The sequence below is a fragment of the Benincasa hispida genome, chromosome 11, assembly GCF_027475165.1.
Source record: "Benincasa hispida cultivar pf3 chromosome 11, pf3_genome.v1.1, whole genome shotgun sequence".
NCBI lineage: Eukaryota > Viridiplantae > Streptophyta > Magnoliopsida > Cucurbitales > Cucurbitaceae > Benincasa > Benincasa hispida.
Genome location: NC_143488.1, coordinates 75418485 through 75440286, shown reverse-complemented (window position 1 = coordinate 75440286; position 21802 = coordinate 75418485). Strand labels below are relative to the sequence as shown.

The window sequence follows — 21802 nt, the reverse complement described above, 5'->3', positions numbered from 1 at the left end:
TTCGGAAAGATTTAGTTAATCATAAACAGATTAATATTTGTAATTTCGTGAGTTTTTAAAGACATATTTAACCGACTTTTTGTTAAATATTTGGATGAAAATAGCCATTAACCACCAGGCTGGAAAATCTGAGGTTAGAATATTACTTTGATACTTATACTTTGAAATTCGTTCAATTTTAATCAATATATTTTTAATATCTCTAAAATTTAGTCCCTCAAGATTATTATTATTTTTTTTTTATCAAAATTGATTAAATAGTAATAATAATAATTTTTTTAAAAAAATATAATATATAAATGTTTTAAATGCTTAGGGTAGAATTATAATATATAATAAGAAGAAGAAGAAGAATTTTAAATGTTTTTAAGTTTAGGGTAGAATTAAGAGATGATATTTCATCCCTCGTGGCAATATTCTAGGTAGACTTTTACCTCTCTGCAAATTCTAATTGTAGTAAGGTCCAAGAATGGGGGATTTGAGAGTCAGAAAAAGGAGAGAAACCCTCCAATAGGAAGCTGTGTGAAAGGCAAAAGCCCACAATCAACGGTCTGTCTCACATTAATACCAACCACCCTTCTTCTTCTTCTTCTTCTCTCAAACCCCCATTTGGCTAATTTTCGTTCGCTCTAAATTTCTTCTCTCTCCTCTCTCTTCACTTTCCCATCTTTCCTTAGCCTTAAACTATTCTCCTCTCCAATTTTCCTCATTGTCTCGGATTCAGGTTAGAACAATTCCTCCACTCTCCATCCATCATTTTCCCATTCCTTTGTTTCCCTCTCAAGTTCTTAGACCTTCATTGTTCTATTGTCAATTTTGAAATGTGACATGTTTCTGACTGATGGATGAAGTTATTGGACAAAATTTTGAGAAATTTCTGGTTTCTGATGAACAAGGATGTTTGTGTTGTTCAAGGCTGGTCTAAGGAAATTAGAAAAGCCTTGTTTGATAGTTGTTTTTTTTTTTTTTTTTTTTGAAAATTCTCTTTTTACAAGTTATTGGTAATTTTATCACATTTAAAAAGAAAAATACTTAGGTACATCTCATGCTACACACATTTTCGTGTATCCTACCAAATTGTCAAATCATAGTTTATCACTTGACAAATTCTTCCTACATTTTTCTTTAAGGACCTGATTGGGAGGATAGAATGGAATGGGTTTGATATTTTAATTCTTTTTTATGTTTGATGAGGGTGGGATGCATAGACATTGTGAGATGCACCAAAGTATTACTCTTTTTGAAACATTCATTTAATTTTAAGCCAAATTTCAAAACAAATCAAGTTTTTATAATTGGTTTTTAAAAACATTTTTAAAAAGTAAGGAATAGAGCAAATGGTTCTAAAAGGACCTTATGTTTAAGATTAATTTATATTTTTGTTTACCACTACATTTTTTTTTTCTTGAAGCATAGCATATCTCTTGATTGATAGATGAAGCTTATGGACAAAACTTGAGAAAACATAACAATGTTTTGTTTGTGTGTTTTTCGTTGATGTTACAGGATCGAGACCCTATTGGTCTGGGTGATTTGGACTAAAGTGAGAAATTTTGGATAGGTAAACAACAAAGGAAACCAACCAAAAAAAAAAAACAAAAAAACAAAAAAAAGGAAAAAAGGAAAAAAAGAAAAAGAAAAAGAAGGAAGAATGGGGCAACTGTTTTCATGTCCTTTGGGGGATTTTGAAGATTTGGATTTCGATGCTGTTCTTGTTAGATCAATTAGTTTTCAAGATGGAGAGATGAGGAATCCATTACGGTCTGTTAGTTTCAATGGAAGAGATTCAGAGCCAACCATACTAAAATCCTGCGGATCTCTCCGCATGAGATTTGAACGTCCAATTGCCACAAGATCAAGGGAATTGGAGACGGTCTATTCATTCAAAACTCCATCTGCAGAGATGGAAAACAGTGAGTTTGGGATATCGGTAGGGTCTAAGAATAATTGTGATCGATGTAGAAATGAACAGTTTTCGACGCCACGGAATTACTCAACACCGAGATATACAGAATCTAGGCACGAACACTATAGGGCTGCATTGAAGCTACAGAAAGTGTACAAGAGCTTTAGAACAAGGAGACAGTTAGCAGATTGTGCTGTTCTTGTGGAACAAAGATGGTTTGTGTCCAAATTCGTTTGTACTCTCTTGAAAATTTTAAACATGTTCATGTCAATCTACCCTTTCAAGAGGAGGAGTGGTAAAGATTTGGAGTTTTCTTTTCCTAAATCATCACTTAATAGGTGGAAGCTGTTGGATTTTGCCGAACTCAAGAGAAGTTCAATATCATTCTTTGATATTGAAAAACCAGAGACGGCGATTTCACGGTGGTCGAGGGCCAGAACCAGAGCTGCCAAGGTAACTAAGAACTGAACAAAAACATGTCAGCTTTTGTTCTTTTGGATTATTGGATCTATAGTTTTTGAGTTTTAGAATGAATTTGATCTATAGTATGCAAATGAGTAACAATCCCTGTAGGCCTAAAAAATATTAAAAGTAAGTTAGAGAGAGAACTATTACAGTATGGTTGGATTCTCCACCTACAATCCTGCAATCATTAAACTAGAAAAATTGATGGTACTTTTAAGGAAAATCAAAAGGTTTCTACTGACCCTAGGTTTTCTTTCTTGCTATTTTCTTTTTTTCATGAGCATTGTTTTTTTCAAGAGATTTAAAAAATAACAATTATCCAAATTTTCAATAATATAAAAAATTGTATAGAATTATCTTAGTGAAATATTATAAAATTGTATCTTAATAGAAAAATGGAAATTATAAAATATTTGATTCATTATTTTATATTCTAAGAAATATTTATAATTAACGTGTATTATAAGAAAAACTAACGTCGTCTAAAGTTGGGAACCTTAAGCTATCACATCTTGCCTATATCTTAGCTCTACACCCCTTTACTTCTTCAGGGTTGTAGACCCGTTTCCATCTACTTTGATAGCATGTAAAATTATTCGTTGATCCAAAAACTTTTAGTTATAATATATTCAACCTTTAATGTGCATTCTTAACACAAACTTCTTCCGTAGGTAGGGAAAGGTTTGTCAAAGGATGAAAAAGCCAGGAAACTTGCTTTACAGCATTGGCTCGAGGCAGTAAGTCCCCTCTCGAGACATGGTTTGAATAGGACTATAATGTCTTCTTTTAGGTGATAGTGTTTCTTTCTCGTAAACAGATTGATCCTAGACATCGCTACGGCCATAATCTTCAATTTTACTACGTCAAATGGCTCCACTGTGATAGCAAACAGCCCTTTTTCTATTGGTAAGATAAAATGGGTATCTAATTTCTAAATATGCTTAACAAACGAAAATAAATATCATTAACTCTAACAATCCTCTTTATATTAGGCTTGATATAGGAGAAGGGAAAGAGGTGAACCTTGAGAGATGCCCCAGACTTAAGCTTCATCAACAATGTATCAAATATCTTGGTCCTGTAAGCCCATCCATCCTCTGAGATATCCCTTTGACACAAAATGAAACATACATTAAAAGCTTAATTTTGTGGGGCTTTCTTTTTCCTCTTCTTAAACATTGTTCTCAATTGTTCATGTATGCAGATAGAAAGGAAGGCCTACGAGGTTGTGGTGGAAAATGGGAAATTTTTGTACAGGTATAGTGGAAAACTTCTTCACACAACAGGAGGACCAAGAGATGCTAAATGGATCTTTGTATTGAGCACATCAAAAACTTTGTATGTTGGGCTGAAGAAGAAGGGTACATTTCAACATTCAAGTTTCTTGGCTGGTGGAGCCACATTGGCCGCTGGTAGATTGGTGGTGGAAGATGGTATTCTAAAGGTTAGGATCATTAATAAAGATTGAGATTGGAATGCCTTTTTATTTATAAATTTTCTTCGGAAAAGCACTTCCTCTTGAAGCACTTTTTAAATGTTCAAAATCTCTCTTGATTATCTAACCAAATACTATTTGGTTAAAAGTATTTTTCACCATCTTCAAAGTTATTTCAAACTCACCTTTTAAGTGCTCGTGCCTTTCACGTCATTCATCATCCTAACGTGCTATATCTCCTTTTTCTCCTTTCCCCTTAACTTATAGGCAGTTTGGCCTCACAGTGGCCATTATCTTCCTACAGAGGAAAATTTTCTGGAATTCATGTCTTTCCTTATGGAAAACAACGTGGATCTAACCGATGTTGAGGTAAAACGAGCACAAGGTCCTTGTTTTTTATATTTGGTTAAAGAAACAAACAAACTTCTGATTATGTGATGTAATAACAAGAGAACTTCCTTCTGGTGATTATAATTGCTGACCCAAATTCTATGTACCGATGATATACTCAGAAAAGCCCATATGAAGAAGAAGAACTCCTCACCAAGGACAAATGCATCAGTCTTCAAGAAGATTCTAAGGACCATACTGGTGGAATGGATACAAGAGACACAATCAACGAGAATAATCCATCGAGTCTTTGCTCTAATCATACAGAGACTTCAAAACAAAGAATATCAAGATTATCCAGAGGATTATGCTCAAAGATTACTAACCTTCAAATACCAGAAAGAAGCAATGTGTTTGACATATTCAAGAAGGAAACACTTCCACCTAGTTGCAGAGCTCGCATTCCGGATTCTCCCTCGGACGACGGCTACGAAACAGCTGAAGAATCCTTTTTATCAGAAGAGGAATTCATGGTTCCTAAATCAAACCTATTTGACGAGGATGAAGAAGACAATGATGACCGACCAATCCCGAAGGAGAAAATCTTAAGACGGATTGTATCACATAAAGAAATGAAATCATATCAGTTGGCAAAACAATTAACAAGCAGATGGACAACTGGAGCTGGACCTCGAATTGGTTGCATGAGAGATTATCCACAAGAGCTTCAGAACAAGGTATTAGAGCAAGCTCACTTGTCTCCCAGAGGTAAAGTTGTTCACGCTTCTCATTCCCGGACTCAATCTCGAATCGGCTCCATGGCTTCGACTCCAAGTTCATGTAAAGACACAAGCACAGCCAGAAGTCCACTTGCTTCAAATTGCATGGTATTGCCTCAAACTGCAACACCTCCGGCTGAATGTAATTAGAATATAAATAACAAACGCGTGTAACACACGTATTACTCTGCAATTACTGGATAGAAAAGATGAAATATACATAGTTAATGTGCTTCTTTAGGCTTCAAAATGGAATGAGGGATGAAAAGCTTTTGCATGCTTTCATTGCCTACACTAATATACATAGATGCGGAGAGACTCTTTTCAAGAAGAGGTATCGTCTTCTCAGATTTGCCCAAAGAGAGTATTCTGTTTGCATAACTAACACAGTTAACTTGGTCTCCAAACAACCTTAATGTTTGTTATTAGAACATGAAATGATACCTAGTTCAACAATAATAAACATTAAGCCAAATTGCACAATGAAAACCATTCAAATTGTTTGACAATTTCAAATTAGAAAAATGGTACCTGCCCTATTTAGCCAACTGCGGAGAACCCATATCCTCTATTCTTATTTGTAAAATCTTGTACTGATAATGAATGAAAGGAGATGGAGGTCGGAGGTCTGGCATGTGTTGTACAAGAAGTTGATAATCACTTTCTGTTCTTTTTGGCCTACATGCATACCCAAATCCTGAAATAATGAACGTTTCCTCTCCGCTCATTGACTTGTTTTGTCTTTCCTGTCTTCCTCACACAGGATAAGTAACAATCCACAATAAAGATTTACAGATTACAGCTATAATTACAATTTTACAAACACTACATTGAAGCTGACTGTCAAAATACCCCAACGAACTGAAGGGCGAGGGGGTTGGCAACCAGCAGAGGCTGAAGAGAATGCAATTGATATAACTGAAATTCATTGGATGATAATACATCATGATGCTATAAAAATTATGGCAATATATACAAGTTGACAAATTCAACTCATCCTTGCTTTCTAAATCTCATGCACCCACAAAAAGATCATAAATGAATAAAGGGTTAAGAATGTTCCGCTAGATCAAAGGAAATATGATATACTCAGCATAGAAGAGATTCCATATAAACCGATAAAATGTCGAAATTGCTTCCTGCAAAACAAATTAGATTACTTATTAGGCTCCATACTTTTTGTCATTGGAAACAACTTACCTCAGTTGCTCACTCTTTAATGTGATAAATACGTTCATCATAGTTTAACATAAGAAGTTTCACTAATATTATTTAGTAACTAGAACTGGAAATTACCTGAGAATAATTTGCTCTCTCCAACAACCATGACTGAGATTCAAAAAAACCAAGATTTAATAAGTTTTGAGTCAATGGACAGGATCACTCTAGTTCTCGATTACTATTAATACAAACAAATCAAGAATAGAAAAGGCAGGGAGATATTGTCATCAATGTGAACATTTGAAGTTGAATCTAACAAAGACAGGTAACATAGGCACAAATAGCACTTTCATTTATGGTTTGTAGGAGAATAACGCAAGAAATGAACCTGGAAAATTAGGGACAATGCCAAGATTGCATGAACAGGGATCATTATGATACGGTTAAAAGCCTGTAAAGATGAAATTACAAATTTACTTCATGAGATGTGCAAAAGTATTTGTAGTTGTAACATCATACGGACCTGAGGCATGTAAATTGCAGCTGCTATAGCAGCAACATAATTTAACAGCAGAAGTCCAGAACCAAGAAGTGAAATATTTCTAACTCCAAGCTTTGTTGCTAAGGTCGATATCTGAAACCTTTATTACAATGCTCATTCAGATGATGACATGATAATTGCATACTGATAGTATACACTTCCTAAAGAATTTAGATGAAAGTTATGAAGTTCGAAAAATTGAAGCATGCTGAGAAAATAATGCTCAAGAAGAATAAATAGAGGAAACAGTGAACAAAGAAATGTTTGTTGGGAAGAAAAAAGGTCAAGTAAACAAGATCACTTCAACTAAAGAAGTTGTCACATGGAAGTAGTTTTAGCATCTTACTTGCGATCTCCCTCTACATCTGGAAGATCTTTTGTTATGGCGATCACTAAAGCAAACAGGGTCACAAATGTGGTAATGAAAGCCACAGGTGAGCTGCAAAAATTTTAATGTCCACATATAAAAATCTACGAAGACTTGTGAGCCCGATTAACTGCAAGTAAAAACTAGGCAACTAAAGCTTAACAAACAAAGCAGACACTAACATCGTGACTCCATTTATACAGACTATGCTTCTTCCAAGTTTTGATATCAATAATAAGCAACTAGCAGCGATACTTTCATCAAAAGCCAATCTTGCATGAGCTTTGGGTCCTAAACACACTAGCCCAGACCAACTCCACTTAGGCATTAATTGCAACTACAGGTGTAAGTAATTTTGTTTTTTAAAATAAGGTTCCCAAGCTGGTATGTGATGCCCGGACCATTAATTCATGGCTTCAGAGCATGTGTTTCAGAGCATGTGTTTGTTTAGAACTTTGAATGTGAATCACTAAATTCCACTATTTCTATAACCTTTTTTTTAATAGGAACCACTATTTCTATATAGACTCCAAATAGAGGCAATGCGCTGGTTTATCAGACTAGTTTGCCGAGTTCATTAAACAATGACAGCCATTCAACGATGAGAGCAGGATGAATTTTGGAAAGTTGTTAGATTCAATATCTCCTTGTGGGCATCGGTTATATGTCCTTTTTCTTTTTTCCTTCTTTTTTATATAGGAGGTTACACGACTTTTTTTTAAATATGAGCTAAATTTTAATTTGTTGGATTGGAATTATTTTTTAAATTGGACAAACCCCTTTTTGTGGGTCTTGTTTATTGAATTGTTTTGTATACCTTTCCTTACACTTTAATCTTCTCGGAAAAAGTTTGGTTTCTCACTTAAAAATAATAATAATAACGAATATAGCTAATCCACGAAGTGTACAAAGTTTAGGTTGAATAGACAAAGTTCAGCTATTCTCGAGATAAATGTGGTTTTTGTTAAGCATTCACAATTCTTGTATTCAAACTTCAGTAGAATAATCAATTTAAAGTAGGGGGTCATCATATATCTGCACCACGATTCAATCTAACTAAAATGCATTGTGAATTATTAATGGTGACTAACCTCCACTCAAACGTAAGTCCAAGCGCAGCTCTAGTGGCATAATAGACGCCAAAATTAAGAAGAAAACCTCGTACCTGCAGAATTAAGTTCACTATTTGAGTTATCATCCATATTGTCAACAAAAGCACACGCCAACCAGATGATATGTTCATTAAAGCTTAACCAGAATGCTCAAAATCAATTTCTAAACTAGAATGGAAATTCTTCGAACCATCACAAAATAATAATTCTTTCAACTTAGCGAAAATGGTATAAAATTGGACATCTGAGTGCAGTGAGATATGATCTAAATTTCTTTTTTAAAAAAATTGTTTTTCCTGAAATAGGGAGTTTGAACTCAGCCATAAACTTTGTGAAAATATTTAAACAAAGATACTTCATGACGTGGAAGGTCTCCTCTTCAATTAGCATGCAGCTCAATTTCAGGTAGCAAGCAAGCACGCCATACTTTTGCAACTTGCTATTCATCAACTTTTCCGACATCTAAATCTTCAGCACCTTTTCAATAATTATATTAACACTATACGACATAAATTGAAGTTGATCTTCAAGGGAAGAGAAACGGATGTACTGTGGCAATTATAAGAAATGCTGCAACAGGAAATCTCTTCATTCTGAATGGAGGAACAGAGTAGATAGTCCCAAGGAAAAGACCGAGACTGTAGAGAGAAGTAATAAATGGCCCAAAGTTCAATCCGACAATTAATAGACCAGCAACTGCAAAAAATATCACCAAGAGCCATGCAGATTTGACTGAAAGATCTCCTGCAGCTATCGGTAAATACGGCTTGTTGACTCTGCAAATCAAACAAAAAGGGTAAACTTATATGCAGTAATCGCATCTCATATAAATATTTGTTCTCAAAACAAATGAGAAGCATCTCTTCCATTAGTAGATTGAACTAATATGCATCAATGGTTTATCATGTGGATTGAAAAAGCTCTACTTATCAAACGACCCACGAGGCTTAAATGGATGAAAGAAATGCCAATCAGAAAAAAATAAATAAAAACGTTGAAAACCAGAAGAAATAATTTTCCAAGCCAGCTCAGAGCTGTTTATCTTTAAATCAGGACAATGATCAAACTCTATAGGATTTATATTTTAAAGAAATGCCAGTCACGTACTAGGTTGTCGATTCTAGTTACTAACCACTTATCACCTTTAATGATCCAATATTGAGGAACAAGCAAGAACGACATCTGAGTATGAAACCAAGCAGATTGAAACTGATTGACGGAAAAATATGGATATACATACTTGTCAATTCCAATATCATAAATCTGATTGATACCGACTATATAACCATTTCCACATATAAGAGCAAAAAGACCAGACAAAGCCTTGAACAGCAAGGACCACTTTATCAGGTGTGAATTTTCAATCAATGCTCTAGTCACCAACGAACTGTCGAAATGAATCAAAACTATAATAGTTAGGAGAATATTAGATTAACCCAGAAGGAGTCTCAGTAAAGCAGTGTATTCTGATCCACTGACATAGCCACTTACACGGATCCTAGAGCTGTTCCACGTATTGTATGGGGCCTTAAAAACCTCCAGCAAGCATCTCTAAATGCTGAAATATTGTTCACTAGGGGATCAGGTCCTGCAGCTCCAACTTGAGTGCAGGCCTGGCAGCACCCACTATATAACATCAATACCATGGACAGATATAGTCTGAGTAGAATTTTGAATTACTGAGTAGGACAAAGATGAAGACTGTATATATGTCGGTATAAAGAGAACAGCAGTAAAAAGTAAAGATGATATCCATTTGAACATACACACCAGCCTCTTTCTCCCCCTGTTTTTAGTTATCTGCTTTTACCTACAAATTGAGTAAATTCGTAGATTGCCTCTTAACCACTAGGACAATTTACGGTAAAGTTGATTGCAATTGAAAACCTAAAATAACAGAGGTTAAATATATGTTCTGGTCTCTAGTGTTCGGGTATTTGTGCAATTTGGTCCTTATCATTCAAGAAGTTTTTATTTGGTACTCTATGTATTAACATTTTTCAACTTAGTCTCTCAAAAGTTAGGGACTGTTTAAATTGGTTGATGATAAACTTACATTTGGATTACACACTGTACAGTAAGTGTATTAACAACAATGAATTTTATCACTTATTTATTTTGTAATATTTTTTTTCTTCATTTGGAGGTGAAGACTTATTGTTCAAGTAGTTCGGTAAATCTTAATCTTTCGCAAATTATTTGGTGTACACCGTTCAGTAAATGTTAGTAGGCTCCTAATTTATAGGACTTAAAATTAGAATTTTCTTGTATCCAAATTTAAACTTCGATTGAACGAGGGAATCATCTCAAATTCACCAAAATTTTGGTCTGCAAACTTGCAGTTAGGGAGTTCCACCGCTAATCCCCAATGTTAGCTCTCATATTCACCACGTTCGTAACACAATGTAAGTGAAACAATCGGATTCCAATCACTCACAGACTAGTTATTCATCAAGCATAACAAGAGAAACTCGAAAATCACAAATTACAATTCGCAAACAGAAGCAGCAATCGCTAAGAAAACAAAACACACCTGAATGGAAGTTCGTCTCCACGATTTGGTCAAAACATTTCTCCTGCAACCGCACGGCCATCTCGGCTGCAGATGAAGAGCGAAATTCGGGAGCAAACGTGAAGGAGTAGTTGCTGCGGGCCTAACTAGAAGCTTACAGTGAGGCAGAGAAGGCTTGAGAGTGGAATTTACAGCCGGAGTTCGAAGCGAAACGGATTGAAACATTGAATGCTCCATAGGGAAAACAAGAGGAATTGGAGCAGAAGAAGGAAGATGAGATTGAAGAATCTCCAGTCAGAATTGCAATTGGATCGGACCTGAGGCTGAGACCGGAGAGAAGTTTAACCGGAAGATAACATTCATTGTAGGGGCAAAATTGCTTCGGAACCTCTAGTTTGCTATTACACGTTCACTCCAAATACTCGTAGTGAAGTTTATAAGGTTGGTATTGATTAATTATTGTTAAATTACCTTTCTAAGATAAAAAGAATATGTTAGATTATAAATTTGACGTTAGTGTCCCAAACTTTTAAAATTATAAATCAAAATTCAAATTTTATATTCAGTAGATTAATTAATTTACAAAAATTAAATTTGTTATCGAAACAATAAAATTAAAATTCATGAATTTATTAGAGGTAAAGTAATACGTTTGAAAATTATTAGGCACTCTTCAAAATTCAAAAGCACAAATATCAAAGTTTTGGTTTATTCATTATTTATTTATTTCTTTTGGAATTAATTCGTTTAACTTCAACCATAATTTTTTTCCAATTTTTCAAAATCTTTTTTTTCTCTTAACAATTGGGGTATTGGATTGAACCTCCGATCTCTAGAGATAAAAGGTCATCCTAATACTACTAAGCCAACCAAATCAATGTTTTAAAATCTTGTTATATATATGGATCTTTGTGGGAGAGGAATAATAAAGTGTTAAGTGGTGGAGAGAGGACCCGATGGGATTTGATCTTTGGTGAAATGTTTCGTGTTTGTTGGAGGTTTGTTGATTGTCTTTATATTTTTCTAAGTCACTTTCTGATAGTTTGCACGATTGTCTCAAGAGAAGTTTTATCATCTGCCTCAGACATATTTATTTTCTACAAAATATTTTACTTTCCTAATTTGGAAACTATACGTGAAATATTTTCTATTTCCTAATATGGGAAGTCTCAGTAGAAATATTTTAATTTATATTTTTCTTATTTATGGTGCATCTTATTTTGACAAAAAATGAAATATTTTATGGACATCTTGTCTTATTTGGCGACGATTTTTAAAAGGCGAATTCTGATTTTCTTGGGGTTGCCGCATTTGTTCATTGTGAGGAGTTTATTTTTTCTTGGTGGCCGATTTGTTCAACATTATATTCTTGATCCATGCTCACTATTTTTCACTATGCAACATCGTTATGTGAATCGTTCAATAACATGAAGATTATTTTGTCTTAGCGAGAGCCTAAAGCATCATTAAATAGAATGGATTCTCGGTCTTAGATGGAGCCTAAAGACTTCATTCATTGAGAGTGATTTCTCAAGCCTTAAGAGGAGTCTAAGGTATTCATCAAGAAGGGAGTTCTCAAAACTTAGAGGTATAGGAATTGAAGCCTCAATGCAACAGAATACAGGACCAAACTCGAAATTAATTTACGAATTCGTGAAATACCCATACACTGGAAAATAGCGAATATTTCACATAGATTTATAAAAATAAACCTACATTAAATTAAATCTAGGTTAAGCATGTTATAGAAAAAATTCTATAGAGAAAGGAAATAGCTACTCACATTTGTTGACGACTCAGATGAAATGGCCAATTCTCCAATTGAGTTGGAATTCCACGAACACTACCAACGGGCTACCTCCCTATTCTCTTAGAATTGAAGAGTGGTTTGTGTCGGGTTGTATGTCCTAAAACTTGCAGTTTGTAAAATTAAACATATTCTATTTTCAATAAATAAGTTATTGAGGTTTATTCAAAAAAATTGTCATTGAATATATAAATTGCACTTGTAAAAACTAAATCCAATAAACTAGGATCCATGGCTATTACATGAGTACTTGGACTTTATATGGAGACATAAGAGTGGATCAAGATCGATTAGATAGCCAAAACAATCTATAGTATATAAATAAGGTTGGGTACCTTATTCTAGAAACACTATCGGATGTGGCCCACTTTGTATTTAAGTACAAACGATGTGATCCTGAATCGTTCATGTAGAGACACCTATGCAAAGAGTTTGTATAAGATCAGACTAAGAAATAAGTCGCTCTACTTTATAACGTTGTTTACTATATAAGACTGACTATTTCAAAGCGATGACCTAGGTAACTTGACCTTAATCCTGAGTTAATTATGAACTCCTGTTTATTCGGGATTATCCTTAGATTTGCATGGGTGAGGGTTGGCCTAACAGTGACTCAATAAGCTTTTCATTTTAGAGGTAAGACCGTGTAGATAGCTGGGGACATAGGGTGCAAGATATAATTTACCCACTTTTAGGGATAGTAAAGAGGTTGTTCTTGTTGGGGTTGATGCCCTAAAGTCTTATGTCCTGTAGTTTGTAAACAGTTTGTACGAACGCTTGTGTTGTATAATATATGATATTTACTTCACATCTTGATTTTGCTCAATTGTATGTTTTATTTGATTTACCATAAACCAATAAACATAAAATCCCTGGTTATTTATATGTAGCTTAAGCATGTATGTGGTGACATACAAGTAGATCATGTCTTGAGTGATAACCAAAATAGTCTGTAGTATATGGATATAGAAGGGAAACCTTATCCTAGTAACGCTACGGATGTGGCCCGCTTCATGGAATGGTCACGAGTGTTGTGAATTGGCACAGATGGTTTGATCTTGATCATTCGTGTAGGGGACATGCGAGCAGAGGCATCTTATACAAAGAGTTTGTATAAGACCTGGCCACGAAGTATTAACGTCTCGTTATATAACACCGTTCATGACAGAGACTTCACTTCACTAGGATGACCATAGGTAACATGACCTCAATCTTAAGTGAGTTGGGAACTCCTGCCATTGAGGGCAGTCCTTTGATTTGTATGGGTGCAAATGGGCAGGTCGCCGATTCAAACCTACCATTTTGGGGATTTGTCTGATTTGGGAGTTGGGAACTTAGTTACACAAGATGGAATTCACTCCTTCCCCGAGGCAGAGGTAAGTAGATAAGATAACTCCCTTGAAGGCTTATTCCAGGGCTTGAACGGTGTGGCGCCACACACATTCTCTTGGCCCGAGAGGTATTCACACATAGTTGAACTATGTTGTATTGTTCATCAGAGGAATCAGTGGTACTTAAGAAGTAAGATGTAACTACAGGGGCAAAATGGTAAATTGGCCCAGCTGTACATACGAGCATCTGTGAAGGATCATCGTACTCATGATTGGTTATATCCGATGAACACAAAAATATATCTGTGGTAAGAAAAGTTCAGTTGTTGGTCTTTAGTGGAATACCTGACAGTTAATAGTGGTGGATCTCGTGGCTAAAGAGTTTAGTAGGCTATTCACGTACCATTGAAGCTTTGAACCATAAGCCCATTAGGTCCCCTGGGTAGCTTGGATAAAGTCGAGAATCAGTGTTTGGGTCAGTTTGAAATGTTCAAATTGACAATAGGGAGTTCGACTATACATGATATAATTGAACTGGTTAATTATATATGATATAATTGGCTAAATGTATAAGATATGATATCAAACTATAGGGTAAGAATATAATATGATTATATTAATTTATCATCAAATTGGTTAATTATGAGACAATTGACCATTTTATTCTCCTCAATCGTGCATTAGTGGGAGCAGCCGCATTCGGTCATGGTAACAGATGAATAAAATGAAAATTGGTTTCATTTTTGAAAATGTTCTAAAATTCGCAATCGGTGTGAAAATGTAAACAATCGCCGAGCTTGAGAGCCTATATGATAGTAGCTCATTGTCTAAACGATCGCACACTAGTGCCTAAATGATCGCACGCCTATCCCTAAACGATCGCTTAGCTTTCCTAAACGGTCGCATAGCGTGCCGCATTTTCTAAACGATCATCTACCTTTTATTAAAAGATCGCTTAGTAAAACCTACACGATCGTGTAGCTTCATCTAAACGATAAGCATCCCTACTATACGATAGCTCATACTCTCCCACTTGCTTATCGTCTACACGATCGGTCTTTCCTCCTACCTCTACCAAATTCACCAAATACCACACTTTGGATTCTCACTCCAACCAATGGCTCCAACTAGTGGTGTCGTCCCTACTGTTTACTTGTTCATGACTGCTCGTGTTGCTACCGTTCGTGTAGACGATCGTGCTGCCGTAGTCGACTGATTTGCTGGGCGATTGTTCATGTAGAGGTTCTTTCGCTGCTTTGAGTTCGACGTTTGAAGAAAGTCTTCAACTGGTATAAGAACTTTTTCCCTTGTGTTTTATTGTTCAAATCATGCCGTTAATTAGTGTTAATTTGCATAACTATATGTTAGAATATATGTGTTGTATTTAGGTCACAATGAAATCAGAAAGATCTGAATGCGCTCATTGATGCTCTTCGATAAGAGTTCCTTCAGTTCCCTTAAGTACTGACACTGGATCTTGAACAAGGGACCCCACCCTCTCGTTGGCCCAAGAGGGAATCGGTTTGATGATTGGATCATAGACCAATTGTTCATTGGAGGATCAGTGGGACTTAAGAAGCAAAATGTAATCTCGGGGTAAAATAGCTTTTAACTCAGCCGTTAAAATTTGAATTTTATGAAAATTTAAATAATAAATTCAATTTTAAGTAATTAATTAAACAAATTAATTATAATATTAAATTAATTAAATACAAATTCCTCGATCATGAAACCTTATTCATGTAATCAATATTTAAATCAAATTTAAATATTATCCAATTCTCCAATATCGTTTAATTCAATAATTAAACGTATAATTATATCGTATATAATTACTGGCTCCCTTAATTTGAATTTGAACGTTTCAAATTCTGTCATCACGTTATTCTAAGATTTAGTCTGTCTGTGAGCTAGTAGAATGACCTAATGGACCTACAGATCATGGGCTCCAACGATCCAAGATTAATTGGCTAAACTCTTTAAACCGAATCAATCCACATTTATTAACTACCGGGTCACTCCACCAAAGCCTAGTACTTACACTCCCCTCACTATAGACATGTTTCTGTCCACTTGATTTAACCGTAATCGGTAAGGCCTCCCATTTAGGGGTAAGACTAGGTAGATAGTTGGAGATATAAGGTACAAGACGAAATTCACTCCTACCCGCTTTTATGGATAATAAAGAGGTTGTTCCCATAAGTACTGACTCCGGGTCTTGAACAAAGGGTCTCACCCTCTCATTGGCTCGAGAGACTCAATTTGATGATTGAATCACAAACCAACTATTCATTAGAGGATCAATGGGGCTTAAGGAGCAAAATGTAATCTCAGAAGTAAAACAACATCTGACCCAACCGTTATTACAAACAATTTTTGTGCGCGAACTTTCTGTCGGACGAAAATTTGAAAATGGAACCAGGGTTTAGAACGATGAGAAAAATCCATGCACCATATTGTTTTGGGAACGAAGCTCATTTGGTACCGCAAAAGACTCTCGGGTCCGGCGGGGTTGCCCATGGGCCCAATTTTTGTACTCAAAACATTATACGGGCGAAAATTTGAAAACAGACCAAGGATTCAGTACGATGGAAAAAAGTCGTGCGCCATACGATTTTGGGAACGAAACTCATTTGGTGCCGTAAATGGCTCCCGAGCCCCGCAGGGGTGTCTCGGGGCCCAATTTTTGTGCGCAAACTTTCCGTCAAGTGAAAATTTGAAAACGGACCCAGGGGTTCAGAACAATGAGAAAAAGTCGTGTGCCAGACAGTATTGGGAACAAAGCTCATTTGGTGCCGCAAACGACTCCCGGGCCCGACAGGGGTGCCCTAGAGCTCAATTTCTGTACGCGAACTTTTCGTCAGGCAAAAATATGAAAATGGACACGGGGGTTCAGAACGATGAGAAAAAGATGTGAGCCATACGGTTTGGGGAACGGAGCCCATTTGGTGTCGCAAACAGCTCCCAGGCCTGGTGGGGGTCCTTCGGGGCCCAATTTTTGTACGCATACTTTCCGTCGGGTGAAAATTTGAAAACGAACTCAAGGGTTTGGAAGGATGAGAAAAAGTCGTGCACCGAACGAGTGTGGGAGCGAAGCTCATTTGGTACCCAAACGGCTCCTGGGCCAAGCGGGGGTCCCTAGGGACTAATTTTGTGCGTGAAGTTTCACCAGGCAAAAATTTGAAAACGCATCCAAAAGTTCAGAACGATGAGAAAAAGCTGTGTGCCAGACAGCTTTTGGAATGGAGCTCATTTGGTTCCTTAAACGGCTCTCAGGCCCGGTAGGGCCGCTCTTGGATCCAATTTTTGTGCGCAAACTTTCCGTTAGGCGAAATTTTGAAAATGGACAAGGGCTTTAGAACGATAAGAAAAATCCTTGCGCCAGACGGTTTTTAGAATGAAGCTCATTTGGTGTCGAAAACCGCTCTCGGAACTTGTGGGGTGCCTCGGGGCCCAATTTTTGTACGCAAACTTTCCGTCTGGCGAAAATTTGAAAACGAAACCAGGGGTTCAGAATGTTAAGAAAAGGTCGTGCGCCAGACGATTATGGGAACAGAGCTCATTTGGTGTCAAAACGGCTCCCGGACCCGGCAGAGGTGCCCCGGGGACCAATTTTGTGCGCGAAGTTTCACCAGGCGAAAGTTTGAAAACGCACCCAGTGGATCAGAATGATAAGAAAAAGTCGTGCGCTAGACGTTTTTGGGAACAAAGCTCATTTGGTGTTGCAAACACCTCAGGGGCCAGTAGGGGTGCCCCGTGGCTAATTTTTTGTGCGCAAACGTTTCGCCGTAAAATTTAAAAATGGACAAGGTGTTCAGAACGATAAGATATAGCTATGCACAAGACGATTTTTAGAACGGACAAGGTACCTAGGAACCAATTTTTATGCACGAACTTTCCGTAGGGTGAAAATTTGAAAACAGATATAGGGGTCAGAACGATAAGAAGGTGTCGTGCGCCAGACTGTTAAGGGAACATAGTTCATTTGGTACCGAAAACGGCTTCCGGGCCCCGCGGGGGTGCCTCGATGCCCTTTTTTGTGCTCAAACTTTTCGCCGGGCGCAAATTTGAAAATAGACCCAGAGGTTCAGAAGGATGAGAAAAAGTCGTGCGCTAGACGATTTTGGGAATGAAGCTCATTTGGTGCCCAAACGGTTACCAAGCCCAATTTTTGTGCACGAACATTTGCCGCACAAAATTTGAAAACGCTCTTAGAGGTACAGAACGATGAGCAAAAGCTGTGCGCTAGACGGTTTTGGGAACGGAGCTCATTTGGTGTCGCAAACGGCTCCTAAGCCCAATTTTTGTGCTCAAACTTTTTCGCCTGACGAAAATTTGAAAACAAACCCAGGGGTCTAGAATGATGAGAAAAAACCGTACACCAAACGGTTTTTTTAACAGAGCTCATTTGGTACCCCAAATGGCTCCAGGGCTCGTGGGGATTCCTCGAGGCCCAATTTTTGTACGCAAACTTTATTTGGGCGAAAATTTAAAAATGGCCCCAGGGGTTCAGAACAATGAGAAAAAGTCATGTGCCAAACGGTTTTGGGAACGAATCTCATTTGGTGTTGCAAATGGCTCTTGGGCCCCACAGGGTACCTCGGGGCCAAACTTTTTAGCTAAACCTTTCCTTCGAGTGAAAAATTAGAAAACAGACCTAGGGGTTGAAAACGATGAGAAAAAGTTGGGTGCTAGACGGTTTTGCAAACAGAGCTCATTTGGTGCCCAAATGGCTCTCGGGCTCTGCCAAGGTTCTTTGGACACAATTTTTATGCGCCAGATGGTTTTGGGAACGAAGCTTATTTGGTTTTGGGTTCAGAACGATGAGAAAAAAGTCATGCGCCAGATGGTTTTGGAAATGAAACTCATTTGCTGCCCTAAACGGCTCTTGAGCCTAGCGGGGATGCCCCCATCGAGTGAAAATTTGAAAATAGACCCAAGAGTTCAGAACAATGAGAAAAATTCATGCGTCAGATGGTTTTGGGAACGGAGCTCATTTCGTGCCCTAAACGGCCCTATGGCCTAACTTTTGTACGCGAAATTTCCGTAGGGCGAAAATTTGAAAACGGACCCAGGGTTCAGAACGATGAGAAAAAGTCGTGCGCCAGACGGTTTTTGGAACGAAGCTTATTTGGTGCCCAAATGGCTCTTGGACCCCACAGGGGTGCCCTAGGACCCAATTTTTGTGTGCGAACTTTCCACTGAGCGAAAAATTGAATACACACCCAGGGGTTCAGAACGATGAGAAAAAGCCGTGCGCTAGACGGGTTTAGGGAACGAAATTCATTTGGTGCCATAAATGGCTCTCGGGCCTTGAGGGGTGCCATGTGGCCCAATTTTTGTATGCATGCATTCCACCGTGCGAAAATTTTAAAACGGACCCATGGGTTCAGAACGATGAGAAAAAGTTGTGCGTCAGATGATTTTGGGAACGGAGTTTATTTGGTACCCAAACGGCCCTGGGGCCCAATTTTATTGCGTAAACTTTCCATAGGAAAAAAATTTGAAAATGGACCTAGGGATTCAGAACGATGAGAAAAATCCGTGCGCCAGATGGTTTTTGGAACGAAGCTCATTTAGTGCCCAAATAGCTCTCGGGCCCTGCGGGGTATCCGGGGGCCCAATTTTTGTGCACGAACTTTCCACCGAACGAAAAATTGAATACGCACCCATGTGCTTAGAACGATGAGAAAAAGCCGTGCGCCAAAAGGTTTTGGTGACGAAACTCATTAGGTGCCGCAAATGGCTCACGCACCCGTCGGAGGTTCCCTGTGACCCAATTTTAGTATGCATACATTTCGCCGTGCAAAAATTTTAAAACGGACCCAGTGGTTCAGAACGATGAGAAAAAATCATGCGCCAGACAATTTTGAGAATGAAGCTCATTTGGTGCCCCAAATGGCTCTCAAGTCTGGCGGGGATTCCCCCGGGTCCAATTTTTGTGCGCGAATTTTCCGTTGAGCGAAAATTTAAAATGGACCCAAGGGTTCAGAATGATTTTAAAAAGTCGTGCGCCGGACGATTTTGGGAATGAGGCTAATTTGGTGCTGCAAATGGCTCCTAAGACCGGCGGGGGTGCCAGTTGCTCAATTTTTGTGCGCAAAATTTCCACCGAGCGAAAATTTGAAAACAGAACCAGGTGTTCAAAATTATGAGAAAAAGTCGTGCGCCAGACTATTTTCTGAACGGAGTTCATTTCATGCCCCAAATGGCTCCAGGGCCCTGGGGCAATTTTAGTGTGCGAAATTTTCCCTGGGAGAAAATTTGAAAACGGACCCAAGGGTTCAGAACGATGAAAAAAAGTTGTGCACCAAACGGTTTTAGGAATGAAGCTCATTTGTTGTCCCAAACAGCTCCCAAGCCCGACGGGGCCCAATTTTTGTGTACAAAATTTTCGTCGAGCGAAAATTTGAAAACGGATCCAGAGGTTTAGAACGATGAGAAAAATTCGTGCGCCATATGGTTTTGGAAACGAAGCTCATTTAGTTCCCCAAACGGCTCCCAGGCCTGACAGAGGTGCCCTGGGGCCCAATTTTTGTGTGCAAACTTTCCACTATATATATTTCCCCTGTATATATTTCCCCCTTAATAAACCTAACCCTAATCACCTAGAGAAACCAATAAATAATATATATAGATATATATATTCTCCTTTTCCCACTCTTAGAAACAAAATATTTTATTAAAAACTCAATGTTTAACTTCCCAAAACAACTTAAATCTTTTCACTTTAACTTGCAAAACCAAATCTTTCTCATGTTTATCTTAAAATTAAATTACCCTACTAATTCAATTCTAGCTTCGACGTTAAAAAATATATTTAAATATTAAAGACAATAATTTAAATTTTACCTAAAATATTCTGAATGTCATATTCTTCCTTCCTTAATAACTTTTGTCTTTGAAAGTTTTAATCCTGAAAGAGCTCTAGGTACTTCGATCTCATCTCGTCCTCTCGTTCCCATGTTGCTTCTTCAAACTGATTATTCTGTCATAATGCTTTTACCAGTGTTATCTCCCTATTGCACAAGGTTTTTATCTCTCCAAAAAGAATTTGCTTAGGTTTCTCTTCATAACTCAGATTCTGATTCAATTGTAAGGGCTCGTGACTACTACATGAGATGGATCCATCACATACTTTCTCAACATCGACAAATGAAAAATATTGTGGTGTCACTGCTAACCGATAAGTGACAGGGTCAATTCACTCTAAGACCTTAAAACTAAAGGAACTCGTTTTACAGAGATCCTTGAGCGGAAGCGGATCGTCCAAATTCCATTTTAATTGAATACAATAAACATACAAGATATGCATTCAATGTAAATTACAGTATGCCTTTTATAAAGAAAAAGGGTTCAAGAGATACTACCTTTGAAGAACTTTTCTTCTTGTAAATCTCTTGATCAGTCACAAACCTCGAACTCAGAAAAAACATGAAGACCCTCTTCAAGAATTCTCGAACCAACAAGAGACACAACCTCTGGGAGCCTTTGATATTCTCAGGGTAAGAGTCCAGGAGTGGTGGGCTCTAACTATGTTGGTTTGGAGGGTTTGTTTGAGTTTGGATAAGGAAGAAAATTGAGAATTCATAATGTTTCTATTCTTCAATCGTATAGTGCTCACTACACATTCGACACTTCAAATCATATATAATTGAACCAAGTTAATTATATATAATTAAATTCTCTCTTATTAATTTGAACAATTCAAATTAACCCAAAATTTGATTCTCAACTAAATCCTTTTGAGCTACCAAGATGACCTTAAATAAAATAATATAAATATAATATGATAAGTTAGTTCATATTTATTTATATTAAACTATATGTTATATCAAATATAACATATAACCTATAGGATCATATACAATATAAATTATAGTTTCTTTTCTTTATTTTATGACTTTAACAACTATAAATCACATTCATAGATAATATATTTGAATCTCATTCAAATATTTATTTCCTCCAATTAAACTATAATGTATCAAATACATTATAACAATTATATCACATATAATTGAATCAAATATAATTAAATTCCGTCTTATTAATT

The 21802-nt window shown here is 37.0% G+C and overlaps 2 protein-coding genes and 2 long non-coding RNA genes across 5 annotated transcripts; 1 reads left to right on the top strand and 3 right to left on the bottom strand.

Moving 5' to 3' along the window:
- The first annotated feature begins 1645 nt into the window (after positions 1-1645).
- Positions 1646-5149, top strand: LOC120090396 (calmodulin-binding family protein). 2 transcript variants are annotated; one of them, XM_039048032.2, is made up of 8 exons: positions 1646-2121; positions 2245-2359; positions 3043-3108; positions 3189-3277; positions 3364-3451; positions 3576-3815; positions 4074-4175; positions 4319-5149. In XM_039048032.2, exons 1-8 carry the CDS (start codon positions 1652-1654, stop codon positions 5063-5065), a joined length of 1917 nt encoding a protein of 638 aa, XP_038903960.1. In that variant the 5' UTR covers positions 1646-1651; the 3' UTR covers positions 5066-5149. The 2 variants fall into 2 exon arrangements, with proteins under 2 accessions (XP_038903960.1, XP_038903959.1); XM_039048031.2 differs by having other exon boundaries at positions 1646-2359.
- On the bottom strand, positions 3113-4130 carry LOC120090399 (uncharacterized). The gene is made up of 3 exons (XR_016524470.1): positions 3992-4130; positions 3395-3479; positions 3113-3247 (listed from the first exon to the last, which is right to left on the bottom strand). It is a non-coding gene; the product is annotated as an uncharacterized LOC120090399 (long non-coding RNA).
- On the bottom strand, positions 5007-5276 carry LOC150032898 (uncharacterized). Its single transcript, XR_016524469.1, has 2 exons — positions 5136-5276; positions 5007-5051 (listed from the first exon to the last, which is right to left on the bottom strand). It is a non-coding gene; the product is annotated as an uncharacterized LOC150032898 (long non-coding RNA).
- A 534-nt stretch (positions 5277-5810) lies between these two features.
- Positions 5811-11062, bottom strand: LOC120090397 (homogentisate solanesyltransferase, chloroplastic-like). Its single transcript, XM_039048033.2, has 10 exons — positions 10630-11062; positions 9588-9709; positions 9337-9483; positions 8647-8872; positions 8076-8149; positions 6964-7056; positions 6600-6717; positions 6465-6527; positions 6212-6244; positions 5811-6054 (listed from the first exon to the last, which is right to left on the bottom strand). Exons 1-10 carry the CDS (start codon positions 10843-10845, stop codon positions 5980-5982), a joined length of 1167 nt encoding a protein of 388 aa, XP_038903961.1. The 5' UTR covers positions 10846-11062; the 3' UTR covers positions 5811-5979.
- Between the last annotated feature and the right edge of the window lie 10740 nt (positions 11063-21802).

Bases quoted from the DNA above. Each gene is read 5' to 3' on its own strand.
- LOC120090396 (XM_039048031.2), top strand. From the start codon at position 1,652: ATGGGGCAACTGTTTTCATGTCCTTTGGGGGATTTTGAAGATTTGGAT. The intron at 2,360-3,042 runs GTAACTAAGAAC...CTTCTTCCGTAG, and splicing joins CCAGAACCAGAGCTGCCAAG to GTAGGGAAAGGTTTGTCAAA. The intron at 3,816-4,073 runs GTTAGGATCATT...CTTAACTTATAG, and splicing joins TGGAAGATGGTATTCTAAAG to GCAGTTTGGCCTCACAGTGG.
- LOC120090397 (XM_039048033.2), bottom strand. From the start codon at position 10,845: ATGGAGCATTCAATGTTTCAATCCGTTTCGCTTCGAACTCCGGCTGTA. The intron at 9,710-10,629 runs GTGTGTTTTGTT...GGGTGCTGCCAG, and splicing joins GGAGACGAACTTCCATTCAG to GCCTGCACTCAAGTTGGAGC. The intron at 6,718-6,963 runs GTAAGATGCTAA...ATTGTAATAAAG, and splicing joins GATGTAGAGGGAGATCGCAA to GTTTCAGATATCGACCTTAG.